The sequence below is a fragment of the Triturus cristatus genome, chromosome 8, assembly GCF_964204655.1.
Source record: "Triturus cristatus chromosome 8, aTriCri1.1, whole genome shotgun sequence".
Classification (NCBI taxonomy): domain Eukaryota; kingdom Metazoa; phylum Chordata; class Amphibia; order Caudata; family Salamandridae; genus Triturus; species Triturus cristatus.
This window is the reverse complement of record NC_140591.1, coordinates 235,030,406-235,050,792: the sequence shown is the minus strand read 5'-3', so window position 1 is coordinate 235,050,792 and position 20,387 is coordinate 235,030,406. Positions and strand designations below refer to the sequence as shown.

The following is a 20,387-nucleotide window of genomic DNA, read 5'->3' as shown; positions in this document are numbered from 1 at the left end:
AACAGCACCAGAACATCACATACAACCCATTGGTGAAATGCCCTGAGTGACAAATTGACCCTGGCAAAAGAACTGCACCACAAAGCACAGTGTCACAAATGAAGTGATGGGGAGGCACACACACAAGTAAACCAAGGGGACAGCTAACACCAACGTGAAGTGTACAGCATGTCAGTAGGGGACATGGCAGGAGTGTACCATACACAAAGAGAGGGAGCGCAGACCCACAATGGATAGGCATCTGAAGCACAGATAGGGGATGGTATGACAACACACACAACATGCCACACTGGAGGTAAGAAGGCACCATGGGACAGTAATGCATGAGAAAACACAACCACAATGGCAGTGTGGAACAGCAGGTCTGCACAGTCTCCACAAACAGCAACAAGACACATGGATGTGCAACAAAACACAACACTGACTTGCCAGTCACACACTCTGCATACTCACAAGTGACAAAAACAACAAGTAGTAGTCAGCCAGAACTGCAAGGACACACAAACACACTGCACAGTGCACAACATACAACTCACACATGTGCATACAACCACACCCACAGGGCTGAACAATCAGAACAACAGGCATACAACTCCTGGGTGACACATGTGTGTACTTGACAATGCAGGAGCATGCACACATCAACACTCCCCACAAACTCACCCCCTTCACACTGCACACTACCTGACCATCCAAGAGCACAAATGGAAATTAAGCCATTGGACTAGGATGACTGGCCATCACAAGATGACCACACACATACACCACTGGGCACACATAAAGGAAGAACACACATACATGATGACCCTGGCCAGCCTTCCTGCAATACTGTGCTGGCAGTGCCCCCCAACCTGACATGTGTACAATATAGCCAACATTTGTACAATTTAAGTAAATGACAACTGCTATCCATTGTAAATTGACACCATTGCCCCCACAAGTATCTGGGTCAGGAAGAACTGAAGACCCTGTCACCCCTGAAAAAAAGAGAGAGTAGGTGAGCCCAAACATTGACTATGTTGAAGTGGCACACAGACCATGTGGCACAGTAAACCATATACACACAGCAAAATAACTTTATTCAGTAAGGACACTGACAAAATAGACAACTGGAGCAACTCATATTGCACAGATAGGCACCATGAGAAGAGAAGAGCAAGGCACAAAATGCAGAGCATGTCCACGAGAAACTTCACAGGCAAGGCAAAACAGCAGTGAACAACAAGGCCTGTGGCTAGGGCTAAGTGCAGAGTGTGTCCATGAGAAGCTGCACAGGCAAGGGCAGAACAGCAGTGAACAACAAGGCAGGTGACCAGGGCTAAGAGTAGACTATGTCCATGAGAAGCTGCACATGCAAGGGCAAAACAGCAGTGAACAACAAGGCCAGTGACCAGGGCAGAGTGCAGAGTATGTCCATGAGAAACTGCACAGGCAAGGGCAAAACAGCAAGTCCAGTGGCCAGGGCAGATTGCAGAGTATGTCCATGAGAAGCTGCACAGGCAATGGCAAAAGAGCAGTGAAAAACAAGGCCAGTGGCCAGGGCAGAGTGCAGACTATGTCCATGAGAAGCTGCACAGCAAATGTGTGCAATTGTACCTTTCCATGGTCAGCAACACAATCAGTGGGTAACAATGTGCAGTACAGGCCTATGTGTGTGAGAGACAGGTGTGTGAGGGTGACTAACACTCAGACTTGGCTGTCAGGCAGACTGGGTGCTGGCTATGTCTCGGAGACTGTCGGGGCACTTGACCAGGGAGAGAGCGGAACAGCTAAGGTAGAGCTATCAGTGGCTTGGCAAGCCGGAGGGCTCCTTGTACCAGGTGGTGTAGTGGCACGTGGAGGTGGAGTCATGCAGACGGGAGACACGGTGTGGCTGGGAGATTGTGGAGGGGTGCCTTTCTACTTCTTGGGGTTCCTAAATGGTTTGACTGACTCTGGATCAATGGGAAGTGGTGTGGACACAACAGGAACACTCACCACCAAAGCTGCATCAGGTGCAAACGCTGGCACCCCCTCTGGTGATGTGCTGGACCCAGCAGAAAGCTTTGCCTGGCTTCGCATCTGCCCCCCTTCCCCTGTTTACTAGGTGTCACCCCTACAGTGCCCTCCTTTCCCTGCTTCACTAGGCTTGGAATGGGAATCGAGGTGGTGGGTGAATTTGCCTTGGAGCCCTTCCTAGGTGTACCCTTGACATGCACCACCACCTTGGTGGGCACAGACACTGTATGCTTCTCTTTGCGAGATGCTTTAGGGGCAGGAGAGTCCTTGGATAGGGATGCCTCTGAGGCATGTGTGCCTGAGGTCTGCTGCTTTGATTTTTGTCCCCTGGTGTAGCCTGATGGGCTTTTCTCTCTGCGCTCTGAGGTGGCTTTGGTCTTCTGTGGGGATGGTGTCTGTGCCAGGGACCGCTTGGGTTGCTGCTGCTGTGTGCTTCGTGTGGCGTATTGTGACTTTGATGTATGTGGACCATGGTCACTATCATCAGACGTGGCTACTTCCAGGGGAGTGGAGAAAGGGACCGGAGCTGGACTATTAGTATGTGCCTGTTGAAGGTCAAACGTCACTGTTGAGGGCAAAGCCTGGACAGTCCGGTGCAGCCCACCCACGTCTGAATGTATGCCCTCCATGAAAGCAACCACCTGGGCCAATTTGTTTTCATGGTCAATGAAGGCATTGAGGAGAACTGTTTGGCCTACACACAGCTGGCGCAAAAACTCCACAGACTCATCACTGATGGCAGTAGGGGGGACAGGGGCAGGGGCAGTGGTGCCAGGGGCGAAGGACACTCTTCCCCTCTTACTGAGGCGGACACGGGCAGCACCAGAGGAAGTGGCTGGGAGGGTGGGCACTGGCTGCTGTGTGGTGGAAGATGATGCAGAGTCCCCGTTCCCTGTGCCCGCCAACATGGATGCATCAGATGATGTGGTGCTTTGCGTCTCAGGCTGGGATTCCTCCAGCAGACTCCTGTCCCCCTCTGAGGCGTTGGTGACATCTGTGTCACTGGGCTCCTGTGAAGCTGTTGTGCTAGTTTCACCCTGACTGGTGTCTGTCTCCTGTCCCTCCGTGACCCCAGGAGATGCTGCATGAGAGAGAGAGAGATGTAGGGTCAGGTCAGTGGCAACAATAGAACAAACATATGCAAGCAATGCATAACAAAAGATGACCAGATCTACATGTTGCTCACCACCCTGTGCAATCACATTGTGCCAACACTCTATATTGACTCAAGCAATGTGTGGAAACTGGAAACTCAGGCATGAGTGAGCCATGTGATGACCACACAGCACAACACCCTGCTTGTGGCTCTGTTCAACCAGACACACAACTAGCTCTGAGCACACCTAGGGACATGATGGGGCACACTACGTGTTGCCAATGACAGATGTGGATGGAACAGGAGGGGACAACACAGACACAGACTACAACATGACAGTCCACAATGGCCATTAGCCCATGTCACCCACCATGTTGTACTTTGGGGACAAAAGACTGGTGCACATTGTTGTCAGATGTCTAGGCCTCCCCAATCTGGGTGCATGCAAAGGACGCATTGATGAAGGCACAGTCAGATCGGGCACACTGGCGTTCCCTCCCATGGGATTCCCAAGACTACCCCAATGCAGAAGAAACCTGAAGAGCACAACTCAGAATGCAATGTGAATGCACAGCATCCAAATCACCTTCGTAAGTACAGGTAGGGCAAATGCATGACACCGGCACCCAGCTCAGCAGCCACTTACATGCCACTGCATTACACTACCAACATCAAATAGGCCAGCACTGGCAGGGGCTCTGTACACAAGCAGCCACTCCCAGCCAAATTCACCCTCCCCAAATGCTCACCCCTGGCTTGCTGCTGATGCTCCTTCGAATGTGCATTCAGCTCAGGCTGTGTCACCGCCAAGATGCGCCCCATTAGTGGTGTCATGCTGCGCCATGCCAAATGCCCAGTGCGAGTAAGCAGCCCCATGGTCATCTCCGCCACGTTCTTTGCCAGCTGGCTGATGTCGTCCCATCTCTTGTGCAGTGGGTGCGCCATCGGTTTGAGACCCCCAGAGCTTGCACCTTCGCTGCAATGGCCCTCCAGACGGCCTTACGCTGATGTACCTTGAGCTGCAGGCATAGGAGACAAGAGGGGAAAATGATCAGTGACACAGTGTCATGAACCGACATCTATCAGAATAGCAGCAAGATACAAACTCATCACATATCCAGCGATATGTCTATCAGAGACTAGAGTACATCTCACATGGTACATCTGCGATAAGCTGATGTAAAAGCATGCAGGAGTGGGGGTTACACAGTCCCTGTACATCTCACACACATGCAAGATGCCAGCACTGAAACACCTATGTAGCCTGCCCACATTGCCAGTCCATTTTTGGCTTGAGCAACATATACATCACATATCAACCTGTGTTTGGGGGTAGACTCACTGTGTCCAAAACTGCGCAGCCCTCAATGTCCCTGCCCTGTGAATAGATGACTGTGTCATGGATGTCACATTGAGGGACATGATCTCACAAAACTAAAATCCTCTTCACAGGGCGGGTCGTGTGCAATCTACAGTGCTGAGATGGCCCATAGCTGTAGTGCAATGTGAAAAGACTGATATAATACTCTGTAAGTGAAGTGATGCGTCCTTGTCTTTGTGGACGGGGACTGTGCTGGCTAGCTGGGCTCACACTGAGATGGACTACAGGGGCACACACAGCCATTCAGCCAAGCAATCACTGTCCTGACTCCCGCATGAACAACCTTCTGCATCACTGTATGGGTGACAAATCAACACAGGTCACTCATACATACATGTGCAGGCAGGCAAACCTGTGGCATTGGGTACACACACCTTCCCCCTGGAGACAGCATGTCAGGCAGTGCATGACACAACCCCACACTCACAGGCACATATTGCATCAGACCAACTACATGTGTGCCCCCCCGCCTTACCCCCCACTGTTGAGGACTTACCATGACATTTGGGGCACCATATAGCCTTAGGTACTGTGTGAGCACCTCGTCCACCAGGACCTCCAGCTCCTCGCTCATGAAGGGACTAGCAAGGATCTTCTCTGTCCTTGCCATCACTGTGGACATGAGACAACAGTGGCGTAATTGGGTGGTTAGGGGTCTCAGACAGCAGTCCCTGGAGGCAGCAGCAGGTGAGGGGTCTCTGGCAGCAGTCCCTGGAGGCAGCAGCAGGTGAGGGGTCTCAGGCAGTAGTCCCTGGAGGCAGCAGCAGGTGAGGGGTCTCTGGCAGCTGTCCCTGGAGGCAGCAGCAGGTGATGGGTCTCAGGCAGCAGTCCCTGGAGGCAGCAGCAGGTGAGGGGTCTCAGCCAGCAGTCCCTGGAGGCAGCAGCAGGTGAGGGATCTAAGGCAGCAGTCCCTGGAGGCAGCAGGAGGTGAGGGGTCTCTGGCAGCAGCAGCAGGTGAGGGTTCTCAGGCAGCAGTCCCTGGAGGCAGCAGCAGGTGAGGGGTCTCAGGCAGCTGTCCCTGGAGGCAGCAGCAGGTGGTGGGTCTCTGGAAGAAGGCTCTGGGAGCAGTGGAAATGTGAGGCTCACCCCCACACATATATAGCCCCCTGGGGTCGTTTCAAAGGTGCCAAGCTGCAACAATTGGTGGTCCAGGTCTGCCTTTTTCAAATGCATCCAATTACCTCGTCCGCAGTGGCGAAGTGCGCCTACCGCAATCTTCAAAATTGCATCATGCCACCGTAATCAAGGTTCCCATTGGCTCTAGGGCAAGCTCCATAGTGGTGACACACCGCAGGGGCCCGGTGTGTGCTAGCGCAATGGTGCATCTTTCAAATGCATCCAATGATCGCCTCCGCGGTGGCAGAGCACGCCTACCGCGATCTTCAAAATTGCATCATGCCACCGCTATCAAGGTTCCCATTGGCTCCAGGGCAAGCTCCATGGCGGTGACACACTGCAGTGGCCATTTCCCCATGTCTCCATGCCTATCACTACCGCACTTGTGTGAATGGGGGTGTTGGTGACACACCGCCGAGGCCAGGCGGTAGCTACCGCAATTCAGGCAGCAGAACATGCCAACCGCCATTTCCCCATGTCTCCATGTCTATGACTACCGCACTTGTGTGAATGGGGGTGCTGGTAACACACCGCCGTGCTAGATGGTAGCTACCGTGATATGGGTGCCATACATTGACACGAGGCACCGCGATTCAGGCAACGGAGCATGCCAACCGCCATTTACCCATGTCTCCATGCCTATCACTACAGCACTTGTGTGAATGGGGGTGCAGGTGACACACCGCTGGGGCCAGGCGGTAGCTAACGCGATATGGATGGAGGAGCATGCCAACCACCATTTCCTCATGTCTCCATGCCTATCACTACCGCACTTGTGTGAATGGGGGTGCTGGTGACACACCACCAGGGCCAGGTGGTAGCTACCGTGATTCAGGTGGCGAAACATGCCAACCGCCATTTCCCCATGTCTTCTTGCCCATCACTACTGCACTTGTGTGAATGGGTGCTGCAGGGATTCTGCTCATGCACAGAACTATGCGCAGGAAACCAGGACCTCAGTGAATTGTGGTGTACCAAAAACTCACCTCAGTACCCAGAACCCCTATCCGACCAGCATCAGTGTCTCATTCGCTCTTCATACCATATAGAAGCTACCAATGATCAGACAACCCAGAATATGCGACTTAGAGTACTCTCAGGAATGGTGGGAATCAGAAATACCTGCTCGTTATTATTCTCATATCAGTCCACAACAAGAGTATTCAGAGACACACTAAAGTTTAAAATGTTTATTTTATAAACTCCGTGTCCGAAGATGCAGTACTTTGGCTAACATAAGCAGACAAATGATTAAAATTAAAACCATCAGCATTGTTACAATACCATAGAAAATGAATGGAGAAATCATATTACAAATGATAGTGGAATACAACCACCCTCCCTTCGCTAGTAAGCTAGTATTATTAGACTAATAGAAGGTCTCTAGGTTTGAATGGGGAACCCCATACTGTAAAGATCAGCTTAGGTGAATCACATCACAGGATCAGCTTTGCCCTGCGCCTGCAAAAGTTCTTCTCCAGAATGTGTGTCTAATGCATGCAAACTGCAATATTAACAGCTCTCGACTTTCAGATATTTGCAGCTGTGTGCGTGTTATGGCTAGAGCGTGGGCCGATCAACCTGAACTCAAAAACATACATTGTTTGGTGGCTCAGACTGTTTCTGCACACAATGTTCAGGCCAAGGTCACAGTGCACGTCTAGGGATGTGAACAACAGACAGTTCTCATGTGAAGAAAAGGCAAGCAAGCAGCTTTCAAATAATAACATCTATCTGCAGTGTTTTGTGCAAAAGCAGCAAAAGTGGCACTTATGCTAACATAGCAATGTATGCATCTAAAACTCCGCCTAGAACGCAATTGATTTTAACCATGAAATAAAACAGACATATCATCCTGCACAATATCAACAACAGATGAAACAATATTATCTAATGTGTAAATTCTAGAAGAAAGGGTGTTAATGCTATTATCGATAACAGATAGTACTTTTTCCAAATTGGCTTGATCAATGGCTCTCAACCTGGAAGCCGCTTCAATTTGCGATAACTTCCAAACTTCGTTATAAACAGCATACACCCATCTTTTGGACCTGCCACCTACAGGACCCTTAACAAATTCATTCAAATCTATTTTGTCATGTAATTTAGATAAATGAAGTTTAACAGACGCCATGGTGGAATGTTGCATCCAAGATTGGCATAACTTCCCCACAGAGTAGGTAGTAACAGAGTGAGAAGATTCAAAGCGGGGGTCTACGCGAACCTGCGTATACCCAGGTTGCAGAACCAGAAAACGATGTTGACAGGAATCGGAGCTCATCTGCCAATTTAACCATCCTTCCGGATTTAATTTGGAAATATTGAAGGATGTATTAGTAATGTATGACTGCAACGCCTCAAGGGACAGATCTGTATGATTATCCCAATTAGAATAAGCACCCAGATCAGGAATAGAGGAGGAATTCAGCTTTTTAGAAGTAGCCAATCCAAAGCAGGTGGTTTGAAAAATAGTAGAATTCAAAAACATGTGGTTTGGGATGAGGCAGGCACGATGCAGAGCTTCTGTTCCCCGTACCTGCCACATCTTAGAACCCCAAACAGATTTAAGATCAATAGTAGCGTTCCACAGGTCATAACCCCCGATAGCCAATTCAGCCATAAAGGATTTGGAATACAATAATTTAGTGTGTGTCAGCCTAACCTTCGAGGCAGACTCAGCTGGCAATTTAAAATAAAAGGCGGCAGGTTTTGAGACACTAAAATCAGTAAAATATGCAAATTTGTTCACCAATGTGTTGGCGCTGCCTTGCATTGGCGTCGGACAATGTTCCCATTGTGTATAATTTTCAAAATTCTGAAATGTATTGGTTTTATGTAGGAAATGATTGCCATAATGTTGATAGCAAAACAGTTCCCCATAATTAGCAGTGTCTAAATACAAATCTTCAGCATCAAAGGCAGCATAATATTTTAAATCACCCTTTGGACAGGCCTAAACTTTGCTATTTGATAGCTATAAGTCATGTGTAAGTTAGGCTGGCCTTATTTCCCAATAAGGCAGTGTGCATGTTATTTATACCTATAAGTCACTAGAATATAGCAAAAAGGTTGACCAGGACATGTATGCTAAATGCCACTGGTGGACTGAAGCACACATTGTGCCATCCACTAGAGTGGCAGTATAATCATGACTACAGACATACCATGTCTAGCCTTACGGTACAGTTTTAATTTAAAAATGCAACCTGTCAATGTAACCTCTTTTGACAAGCCTAAACCTTTCTTTTAAATAATAAAAATGCACCATCAAATAGGCCTTACTGCTCACAAGGAAAGGTGAATTGTATCTAAAAGTAGGCAATGTGCAAGTTTAGATGTTAAACATGTTCTTACAGTGAAAGGGCCCCATAGCCATTTTCGCAGAAGCAGAATTACCTGTTTCAAAGGAAAACATTGGGATACAATATTAAATTTAAAAGTGTTAGGTAAGAAACACCTGCAAATTTAATTCTTGGGCTTTTGGGAATATTTAGTAAAAGCCCAATTCACTGGTGAAGTCAGATTTTAAATAACTATTTTGGGAAAGGTAGTATTAGAAAGTTACATTTCCCCCGTCTAAAGCCTCAGAAGGCCCATTTGCAGAGCTCCAACTGTCACCTGGCAGCTGAACAGCCCCCTGAGATATGAAAACTGTTCCTAGATCAGGACAGCGGTCTTTAGTGCAGGAACGGTGTGTCTGTTCCTCTAGCAGGATAACCATCTTGGCTATGCCCAGGAAATTGATTAACTTCAAACAGGCCTACCCTGTCACAGGAAAATGTCAGCTAGTACCTGGACAGGACGATTCTTTGTTCCCCCAGTTAGACAGGCATCAATCCACATGGGAGAGGTACTGCCCCAGAGCTGTTTAAAAGTGACCAGAGATGAGGGATTGCTCGTTTACCTGGAAACACCCTTAGGGGTGGGCACACAAAGTTGCACAGCTGAAGAAGGGTTATACGCATTTGATTTTAGGTAGAGGGGCACTGTGAGATTGTTTGGAGTAGGACACACAGGAAATGCTGAAACAGTGGATAGAGTTACCCCTTAAAAGGCTCACCCCATTGGTTAGGGAGGAACCAGGAGTTACCCCACCTACAGGCTTGTGCCAGGCATACATGTGACTCCAATATGAATAAAGCTGACCTCGTGTTCAAGCTACAGGGACACAGCAAGCTACAAGAGACCGTTTTCTGAAACTACTCTGCTTACCAGTTCCAAGTGGATGTGCCCTGGACTCTTCTTCTGGCCTTTGCTGGAGGGAGTCTTGACCCCCCTCACTCAAGTGCTCTCCCAAGTTCCTGGACCCTTGACTGGTGCCAAAATATACTCCTGCTATAACCTCTTGAAACCTTGGACATAGAAACTTTTTTTTGGCTTCAAGAACTTCTAGAGGACCAGAACTATCCTTCCAAGCTGCTCTGATGAAGGCGCATTTGCGTATGGACCAAAGACTCAGGTTGCTCCCACTCTCATCTTTTCCAAATCAGCAAATCTGAATCAAAGGGACCTGGCGGAGAAGGTAAAGCTACAGTCTGTGCCCTTGCCCTGCTGGAAGAACTGTGTTCCAAAAAGTGACTAAGGGGTTAATTTGTATCTTGGTGGTATGTATACTCCAACCCAAAGGAAGAATCTGAGTTCCAAATAGTGTAATGGAGTATACATACTGCTAAGCTAAACATCTACCCACTTGATTTTGATGCTGGTGGACCTTAAGTGTGGCTGCCGCAGTGACTACTCCATCACCACCATAGCCAAACCTCTCCAACGGAGTAAGGGCCATCAAACAAATGGCTATATGTCCACCCACCAGTATAAATTAACATACAACCATTTTTGTACTGCCCATTAGTGTCAGGAAAACCCTGGCACTGAGAGACAGTAAAATGATAGCAATGCTCCCCACACCTAAGAGTCAACTCCCATGGTGAGGGGAGCATTACATTTTTTATTTTCAAAAAGGATATCCAGTTACAGGATTTTCTTTTTGAAAATAAAAAAAGAAACCTGTTAGGTACAGGGCTCCATCCTGGTGATGGAGCCTTGTACCAAACAGTTGAAAACATTGCCAGGAACCGCGATCATGACAGTTCCTGCCAATGCTTTATAAATGACTGCCAACTTTGTGGTCATTTATAAATTTAAACAGGCAGACGCTCCACAAAAGGGATAGAGTGGTCTTATCCATCCCTCAGGCGAAAAACTGAGCCATCTGCTGACTTCTAAATCAGACCCCAAGTCTGAAAGTAGAAATCTTCACCAGACAAAGGTGCCAACGTTTTTTGGTCAGCGAGGGAACTTCCTTGGGAACAAATCTCAAATTTCTTCTGCTTGGAGCTTCCCTGCCAAAAGACAGGACTATCTGATGTAATGGAGCCCTCTATGGCCACAGCCTGCTGCCCTGCTGAGGATTTTTTACTTCCATTTTAGAGACTAAGGGCCTTATTATGAGTAGAGTGGTCCACACGGCCACCATACTCGCAGTGGCTGTCTGACCACTGGCACCACTGTTGGTCTGCCTGCAGTATTGGTCAGACCACCACAGGACCGCTACATCCATCATGGTTCTAGGATTCCACACCTGTTGCGCAGCAGAAGGGGGCAGCTGTATGCTGCTGGTGCTGCTACAGCACCACCATGCATATTACGAGTTGCCTGCCCACCTACCCTTTCATAGTGGTGAGCCTGCCATGAAAAGGGTGGCAGAGAAGAAATGAAGGGGTCTCTAACAGGGACCCCTGCTGCTCCTGGGCCTGGGGCTGAATGCGGCTTGGGCACTCTTTGTGCCCCCCTATAATTGCACCTCAGTTCCTGCATGATGTGGCATGCAGGCCACATTGTTCAGGAATGTGTTGCAGGTGCCGTCACTGCAGCATCTGCAGTTAAGGCTCACCTATGAGTCTTTTACAACCGCCAACGAGTGACCGCCACAGCACCACCCACCCACCATGGATTACAGTTGTAATCCAGCAGGTGGGTGCTCGACGGGCTTGGCGGTCCTCCCATCAGCACGGTGGTGGCAGATCGACAGTAAGACTGCCAAACTCGTAATAAGACCCTATTTCCAAAGGTGAAATTTCCAACCAGGTCGAACCTGGTTTCTGTGTCAGACCTGCGCCCCATCGTGGTGGGCTTTAACTTGCACCTAAGTATCTGTCAAGTGTAACAAGATGGCCAGGGGTCAGTGCTTAATACTCTTTGTGACATTTTTATATCTGCACTTTAAAAACTCATAACTCCGGTTACCCCTATTGGATTTTATTCATTTTTGTGTCATTTTGTTTATTAACATATAATATAGTTTTCTAAATCTGTTTGGGATTTTGGATTTTTCTTGTGTTGTGTTTTGACTGTGTTACTGTTTTGGTACTGCATAAATATTTTACACATTTCCTCTAAATTAAGCCTATCTGCTCTGTGCCATTGCTAACAGAAGAATGAGCTCAGGTTAATTTAATGACTTTATTGATGGATTCACTCTCACAAGGACTGTGGGTATTACTTTGATGTGTCCACATACTCCCATCAATTAATATCCTAATTTTTTACATTATGATTCTGACAAAAAGGATACCAGTTGATCAAGGTTCAGTTGAACCATGAAAGAAAGTACAGCCAAAGCCATCCAATGAACATTTTATACAATGGGAAGCTTGATAGAATGCTGGCACTGTGCATCCTCCTTGTTTGAGTTAAGGGGTTAAATTGCTTTTGTCAACCATTGAAGGCTCTGATCTGGACATGTCTTTACTGTCATTGTGCCAGAGCTATAGAGGACAATACTAGTATTTGTTGGTGCACTAATGGAAACGTTTGTGCATGCCATCCAAATGAGAGCAGACATGTGAAGCAATGGTGAGGCTACCAGCAACCAGGATGCACATACTGGTGAGGCTACCAGTATGTGCATCCAGTCACGGCTTCAGAAGGTATGAGCAGTGGGGTGGTGGGCAGGGCGGGAAGTTGCCAGACGACGGAATAGGATTTATTTATTTATTTTAATGTGCCTATTCCGTCATCTGTCGACTTCCCCCCATGCCCGCTCCACCCCTGAACCCGCCCCACCGCACTCACCTGCAGGAGTCCAAACTGTGTGCATCAATGGCCACTGGCTCACTTTCATTGCACTTGAATCAAGGGCAAACAGCAGCTGTACGGTGATGAAAGGTATTTATCAACAAACAACAATTGTATTGTTCTGTATGTTAAGGACCTCCCTCCCAGGAGCATACACTGTCTCATGTGAGATATCCTGTCCCGTTGGAACTCCACAATCCACACACTTCAATGCCTGCCTGTGTCATACAAGACGGATTGACTTTGATACCAATGTATTAAAAACAAATTCGCATATGACAGGATAGTTGGTAAAATGGCATACCATCTGAAATCATGAGTGATAGTATACATGGTGTTACAGATGTAGCAGATATGATACATGATTGGTCGCAGCAGTCTTGGTCGGAATATAGGTTTAATCTCAATAGTGGTTAGAAACAATTATGTTAGAAATTATTGGGGCTTTGACATCATAACGCAATAAATATATATTGAGCCATACTGGGATAACACGTTACAAGCTGCCATCAACAAATGTTGCAATTAACATCTAAACATTTGTATTTTACTCAAGTCCAAACAGAGCCTCCAAGCGCTGGCTTGTTTAAATGGCAAATCTGTAAGAGTGAATTTTAATAAACGAGTAAAATTCAGTTTCGCAGACTCGTAGCAAGAATTTGTTTTAATCATGCTAATATTTGTAACATCATACATATAATTTTGTCTGGCTTGTATTATCCATGGACATGTATTAGTTCCCTGTCAGTTAGCCAAAACTTCTACCCTTTAGATAGTTTTAATGCTCAAATCAAGGCAATGCTTTCAGAGACATTATATTTAAAATGATAATGCATGGAAATACTATTTAAGTCAAGGTAGCTGAAGTGCTAGTAGCGAAAACAAGGACATATAAACCCATAAACATGAGCTGTCCTCAACATAACCATAAATATTGCCTTCCAGATAGCCTAACCTTTTTAACTGAGAGGCCTTTCAATAGCAGCATATCATTTCCCTCTCATATTTTTGGAATATAAAACAGTTTTGCAATTCATACTTTTATGTAAGAAGCTTCATTTTCAATCATTTTTTCATTTTCATCTTTTCGCCCAGGCAATTTTTCATTATTTACATTGGAATCGCATCACCTACCTACACAAGATTAATGCTTTCAGGATGCGTCCTTTGGTAATCATGCACCAGGCCAGCTCCTTCTAATGGATGCATCATACTTATGCCCAGTTACCGCTACTGTCCTCCATATGCATGGATGGTGCCAAGCAGCTACTTTGTGATAGATGCGTTTGCGTTTCCACGAAGAATGTGAATGAATACTATCACTCAAAACCCTGCCCTGAAAACCAACACATTTACTCTGATTTCTTCAAAGTAATAACCCTAATATTTTGTGCGCCTTTTGAATAAATAACCTCTGTTGTGTGTGTTTAAGCATTTTGTCTGGCTTCTGTATTCACGCTGCTCATCATGAAACAGTCACAAGGGATGGCTTTAGGGTTTATTCAGAGTAAGCTGCTGAGATTGTTTTCCTTTTGTATCCTCCTTTTGTTATGGAAATAGAATTTACTTCCACGTAGATGATTTAGCAAATGTCCTCTCCCAATTTAAAAACTTTGGTGACTATTTATAAAAGTTGCAGAACTTGCAATAATTTTCCTAAATTGTGCGTCATATTGACAGTCATTGTGCCAGGCGCAGTAATGAGATATAACACAATAATGCCTTAAATTTAGAACACAGATAAGTGGCATTTACAAGGAAGGAAGCCCTTACATTAATTAAAGGAGTTGACAATTGGCGTGACTTACGCCATGTATAAAGCACATAGCAGTGTAATTCTTATTTTGAAAACGTGATCAGTATCACCAAGTGAACATTTTTCCTTGCCCCAAAATATTTTTTTCATAACATAGCTTCTCTATCCTCACACACCGAGCGAAAATGGAGGTTTGTTTGAAACTGGTTCAGACATAATAACCCAAAGTTATTCCAGCGAACCCACACTTAACCGGCAGCTCCAACCCATGAAAAATGCATTCAAATCTTGTGTTATTGACTTTGCAAGAGTGAGGGCATTACCTAAAAATCCGGGGCCGTATTACATACTGGCTTTGTTTGCGCCCAGCGCACCTTTGAAAAGGTGCGTCGGGCACAAATAATGCTAATGCGCCCCATTATGGTGAATGCACTGCCCTGGGGGCAACCGCGAACTTGAGCTGCCCTGGGGACAGTGCATTCATGTGAAAACACTGAGCAGCTGCTGCGTGTTTTCACAGTGCAGGCGGCACCCGCCTGAACTTTCAAAGGGGATTAGAGATGCCCCTGCAGGGGGTGCAGTCAGTGACCCCATGTATCCCCTGCAGAGGGCAGCTCTCAGGGAGCACGCTGACTGTGCACCACCTTTGAAATGGCGCACTGTCAGTGCGCCTTCTGAGGGCTTCTATGACTCTGCCCCCACGTCTGTTAAATGGAGTGGGTGCAGAGTCAAAATAATTCCCTCATTTGCATAGGGCGTGCCCTATGCAAATGAGGAAACACCATCTGTTGATAGCGATTTAAGTGCACCAGTGCTATCAGTATTACAGAAGGACGCACAAGCATCTGCACCCCCTTCTATAATACGCCCATTTTGCCCCCCGGGGCACCTTATGTAATACGGCCCCTGATGTCACAAAATATGCTCTTATGTCTCCTTGTCATCATCCCACCCATTAGTACTCATAAACTGTTGGTGTGTTCATATGTACAGCTGAACCATTTTAGATAACACCCACTGTTATGCCTCATTTCCATTCAGCTTCTAGTTCTCAATAACTTAATGGTGCAAAAGTTGCAAAGATTTAATAATTGGGCATGCATGTTCACCTACGCAAAAAATCCTATTCCTGTTCCTGTTTTTTAATAATAAGAAGGCTTGATTTGCCCAAAATTGGTAATAAACCCATTCCCCTGCTTTCATACGCAGACAATACAGTATTTATGGCAAGGACAGCTATGAGTTTGCAGAAGTCTCTTGATGCTTTCACTGATTTTATGACATAGCTTGATCTAAAAGTTAATTTCAACAAATCGTACATAATGGTGTGTGGCCCAAAGACCACAAAAACCAAAACGTTTACTGTCCAGGGAAAGAAGATAGCAAAAGTAGTTAACTTTGCGTATCTGGGTAATTTATTCAATAATCAAATGAAGTGGGAAGCACCCTTAACTACCAGAGCACAGCTGACAAACCGGTGAAGGAATTGCTAACCATTTACAGACCTAAATGCCTCTCTATTGCCACTTATGAGGCTGGGGTATGGAGGTACAATAGAGGCCAACTCATCCAAATAGTAGAGAACACATTTATTTAATAAAAACTACTGATGGTACCAAAAAGCGTCTCTACTTTATTTTGCCATACTGAACTGGGTCAAGATTTCATAGAAAATCGTATTCGCTGTGCCCCTTTGTATGTATGGGCCAAGGCTCAGAAGGCCTAGAGTTTTCAAGGGATGTTATTAAGGATTCCCTTAAGACTCACAATGCTCTAAAGATACCCTGGCTCTGGTTTGGGAGGGAAAAGTTTCAAGAGATAGGTCTAGGACTCTTCTTTAAAAGCTCTGAAAGAATCCCTCCAAAAGCTAAGGCCATTATTAAAGAGGTATTTTTTACTCGGGGAAATCAGCGTAGTTGTCAACTAGAGATGGGTGTTTTGTTTGCCTTCTGCCCACTCACAATTTTATATATCATTTTTTAGTAATTCTCAGATCAGATTTTACTTAACTAGGTTTCGACTATGTTCTGTGCACTATTTGTTGATGTTTAATCATTCACGGAGGATGGGCAGGCAAGCTTATGCCTTGCCCGTGTGATAATTGCTATAGGAAAAACACGTTGCACTTTTGAATATTTTGCACATTATACACGTTGGTGAGAACCAGATCTCTGCTTTCATTATTAAGAAACATTCATCCTTGTTCATATAATGATTGTTTCATTTACTTGCATACATTGGATACCTCTGAGATCTGCATTGCCATAGTACATTTTATAAGGGGTTCTATTGTGATTAGAAATCATTATGAATGGTAATGGGATAGGATTGCTAGGGCTTGACTTCATTATTTTAATCATCTTTGCTGAACTTTTATGAATTTTATTTATTTAAATCATTCATTGTTGATTTTTTTTATGAATTGTAAATATTTTTATTGCAAAACTTTTATGGTTCTCTGGACCGAACTAAAGTTATTCTTGACTTGTATAATGTACACAGCAGTGTAATTCTTATTTTGAAAACTTGATCAGTATCACCAAGCGAACATTTTTTCTCACCTCTAAATATTTTTTTCATTCCATAGCTTATCGATCCTCAAACACCCAATAAAAATGGGGGTTTGCTTGGAATTGGTTCACACATAATCACCTAGAGTTATTCCATCAAATTCCACACTTAACTGGCAGCTACAATAGATGAAAAATGCATTCAAACTTGTGTGTTATTGACTTTGCGAGAGTAAGGGCATTACCTAAAAATCTGATGCCACCAAATAACCTCTTATGTCTCCTTGTCATCATCCCACTCATTAGTACACATAAACTGTTGGTCTGTCCATAGGTACGGCTGAACCATTTGACGTAACACCCACTGTTATGCCCTAATTTCCATTCAGCTTCTATTTCTCAATAACTTTAATGGGATAAAATGTGCAAACATTTAAAAATTGGGCATGCATGTTCACCCATGCAAAAAATCCTCTGGTACGTAAGCTACAATATCACACATTTATGGCACATATTACACTTGATGTGTAATGCACACATGAGTATATGATATTTGAAACAAAACAAAAAGTCTCTAATTCACATAAAATATAGCGGCACTAAATCGTTTAACACAAAAGGCATCAATAAGTTATTCCGATCAGTATTGCTGCAACCATTACATAAGCACATCGCACAAACCTCACAGTACTGTTATTAGAAAATATCAAATACAGCACACAGATGTCAATGCAGATGTTAGACAAATACAATTGGTTAGCAGAGATATATGAATATATGTCTTATGCAATACACATAATCTCCCAATCTTCTCCTATTAATACTCACTTATACTAAATGAGTTCATGCAGAGCACAAGCACAACATCTAAAAGACAATTGTCCAAATGAAACAACGGCGGACCTCCTATGCCGCACCTCACGCCAGTTCCAATAAATAAGTTCGCCGTGCAAACCACTCCAGTGCCAGCCATTGTGTGGCGTCACAGTGATCCAGATCAGAAACTATTTTGCCAAATGAGGGTGCGCAGCTCAAGAAGTCCAATAGGCAGATATTAATAGAAAAGTAACTTCTTTATTCCAAAATGTTTTAAGGCCATCAGATATAAACACTTCAGCCAACGCGTTTCATTCCCATATTGGGAACTTCATCAGGGCTGAAAAAATGTGACAAAACCACATGCATATTACATTCAAATCGTGAGACACAGGACTAAAAACAAGCAACATGTACCAAAAAATACTATACAGAAAGTAAAAGAGAGAAAACACAATTCAGATCATACACCTAAGTAAACAATGAGAACAAAAATAACATCATATTTACAAACACTAAACAATCCAAACAATGACATAGAACTAAATATATAAAAAATAACAACAATGAACAATGAATACAGAACTTATTTCACCATGATGACAATATTAGACCAGTGTCCTTCCTATTTGTTTTCCAAGTTAAAAGATAAAATAAATACTCATAGTTTAAATGTACAGTCATGAAAATTAGACACAACCAGTCCATAGTTCAAACAGACAAAGTTGGATTGAGAAGAACAAAAGAGAGAAGGGAGAATTGCATATAGAGTGTATAGCATAAAAACAGTTCTGAATTTGAAAAAGCAGAAAAAGAAAATGAAAAGCACCTAACATATCTTACTAAAAAACATTTAAAAAGTGAAATCTCCAAAGTACCAAAAACTTCAGTAGTAGTACTTGATTCTAAACAGTTAGCAGAACCTTCCCAAAAAGACGGTGTGTTCCTATGTAAGCCTGCGAGAGAGATACAACATTAATGCACATGAAAGCGTGCAAATGTGTAATGAGTCACATCATAAAATTTGCGAAGTCATGACAGAGGGCAGGTATACAACATATCCAATCATGATATGTGTGAGAGCTAGTTGCATATAAGGGGGCTGCAAGGCAACAAAGTATATGAATCTACCCATGTCCTTTACAAACTCGGGTGGTCATTTAACCCATATCCTTTATGAGCATTTAACCACCCAATCCAAGAGTTCCTAGCTATTCGGTGTCTGTGTTGGCAATGTGCATGGACAAGTTAATAGAGCCAGAGACAATTTAGAGAAAAAAAAAGAAAACAGGGTAGCATGTGTTTATCTTCATCAATCGCACGGTTGAAAATAACATTTCGGCTCAAACGCACCTGTTATAACCATCCAAAATACCAATGTTTGTCTCATAGACGATTCCGTCTAGCACAATAGAAGTTCCACAAAGAAAAACCAAGGGGCGAGTGTAATCTGTAGTGCAAAAGAATAAGAGAGAAGTTTGAATACAAAAGAATGGACACTTCCAGATCATCTATAAAAGAAGGTACCCTCCAATTCCATCCTGAACATAGAGGTCTAGTCACACAGACCACAGTAATTGATCTCCAAAAACAAAGCAGTGTTATAGGGCATCAAACCTCTATGTCCACTAAGTATCCGTAGAAATTTCCAATAATTCATAAGGTCCAGTGTATTGCACTGGAGCCCGTATACACTCAAAGCAGATGTGAAAACTCCTGTCAAATCAAGGAGATTAGAAGTTAAAAATACTTTTAGGTATTGGGTACATTTAAATTTCTCCGTCGGTAACGCACGGGTCTTCACTAAAATTTCACACCATCCTACGTTAATTTACCTAGGATTCACCTTTAATTTCATTTCACATAACCCCCCGAAGCCGAGTGTTAACTCTACGCCTCGTCACCAAAATAAACTCCAATTCCCAGCAACCACCAAAAAACAGCATACCACACATCATAATCCATTCAATTACACTAACACCCTCTCCTCAAATGGAAAAACCGATTCAACTATTGTAATCAAGAAAATAGGTTCCAATATGCTTTTCCACTACCCCCAGTCTGGTACTGAGTTCTTCGCCTTCCATATCGCATATAGGACAGTTTATTGGAAGTCGCCACTAAAATCCCATTTAAAAAATACCCAACCTTTGCACAATGACCACAGACAAATAAGCTGGCAAGCCAAATGATAGGATTCATTACGATGTCTCAAGCTGTCCCTCAAACCAAACTGAGGTCTACACTACCCATGCCGCATTTAAGGAGAACCCCGCACTTCTGCCCAACCAAAATCTCCTTACCTCATTGCCGCAACCAAAACTTCCTCTCTCTTCCATGTATAAACAGGGTCCTCCCGCCGTCGCTACAAATACACGGGGCTCCACCCCCAACCCCATCAAGGCAGCCAATCGTAGATGCGTACATAACACAGTCATAAAATGGCGGAAGAAGCAATATCGGTTAATCTCATCCGAAACAAGACGCCATTTGTAAGTGACCCAATGCCCTGAGCCTAAATCATAATATACAGGGGCTTTCCGATCTTTCTCTACTGAGTAAATCAGGATATATCATGCATTTTATAAGGTGTCAAATTATTCCATAAGGGCAATGGACTATTGCTAAGATGGAAAT

The 20,387-nt window shown here is 44.6% G+C and overlaps 1 protein-coding gene across 2 annotated transcripts; it reads right to left on the bottom strand.

Annotated features, from left to right (window-relative positions):
• Positions 1-1,070: 1,070 nt before the first annotated feature.
• On the bottom strand, positions 1,071-20,132 carry LOC146801899 (uncharacterized). 2 transcript variants are annotated; one of them, XM_085624061.1, is made up of 4 exons: positions 20,054-20,111; positions 19,104-19,200; positions 3,844-4,113; positions 1,071-3,079 (listed from the first exon to the last, which is right to left on the bottom strand). In XM_085624061.1, the coding sequence occupies exons 3-4, from the start codon at positions 4,037-4,039 to the stop codon at positions 1,974-1,976; spliced, it is 1,302 nt and encodes a 433-aa protein (XP_085480187.1). In that variant the 5' UTR covers positions 4,040-4,113; positions 19,104-19,200; positions 20,054-20,111; the 3' UTR covers positions 1,071-1,973. The 2 variants fall into 2 exon arrangements, with proteins under 2 accessions (XP_085480187.1, XP_085480188.1); XM_085624062.1 differs by lacking the exon at positions 19,104-19,200 and having other exon boundaries at positions 20,054-20,132.
• Positions 20,133-20,387: the final 255 nt, after the last annotated feature.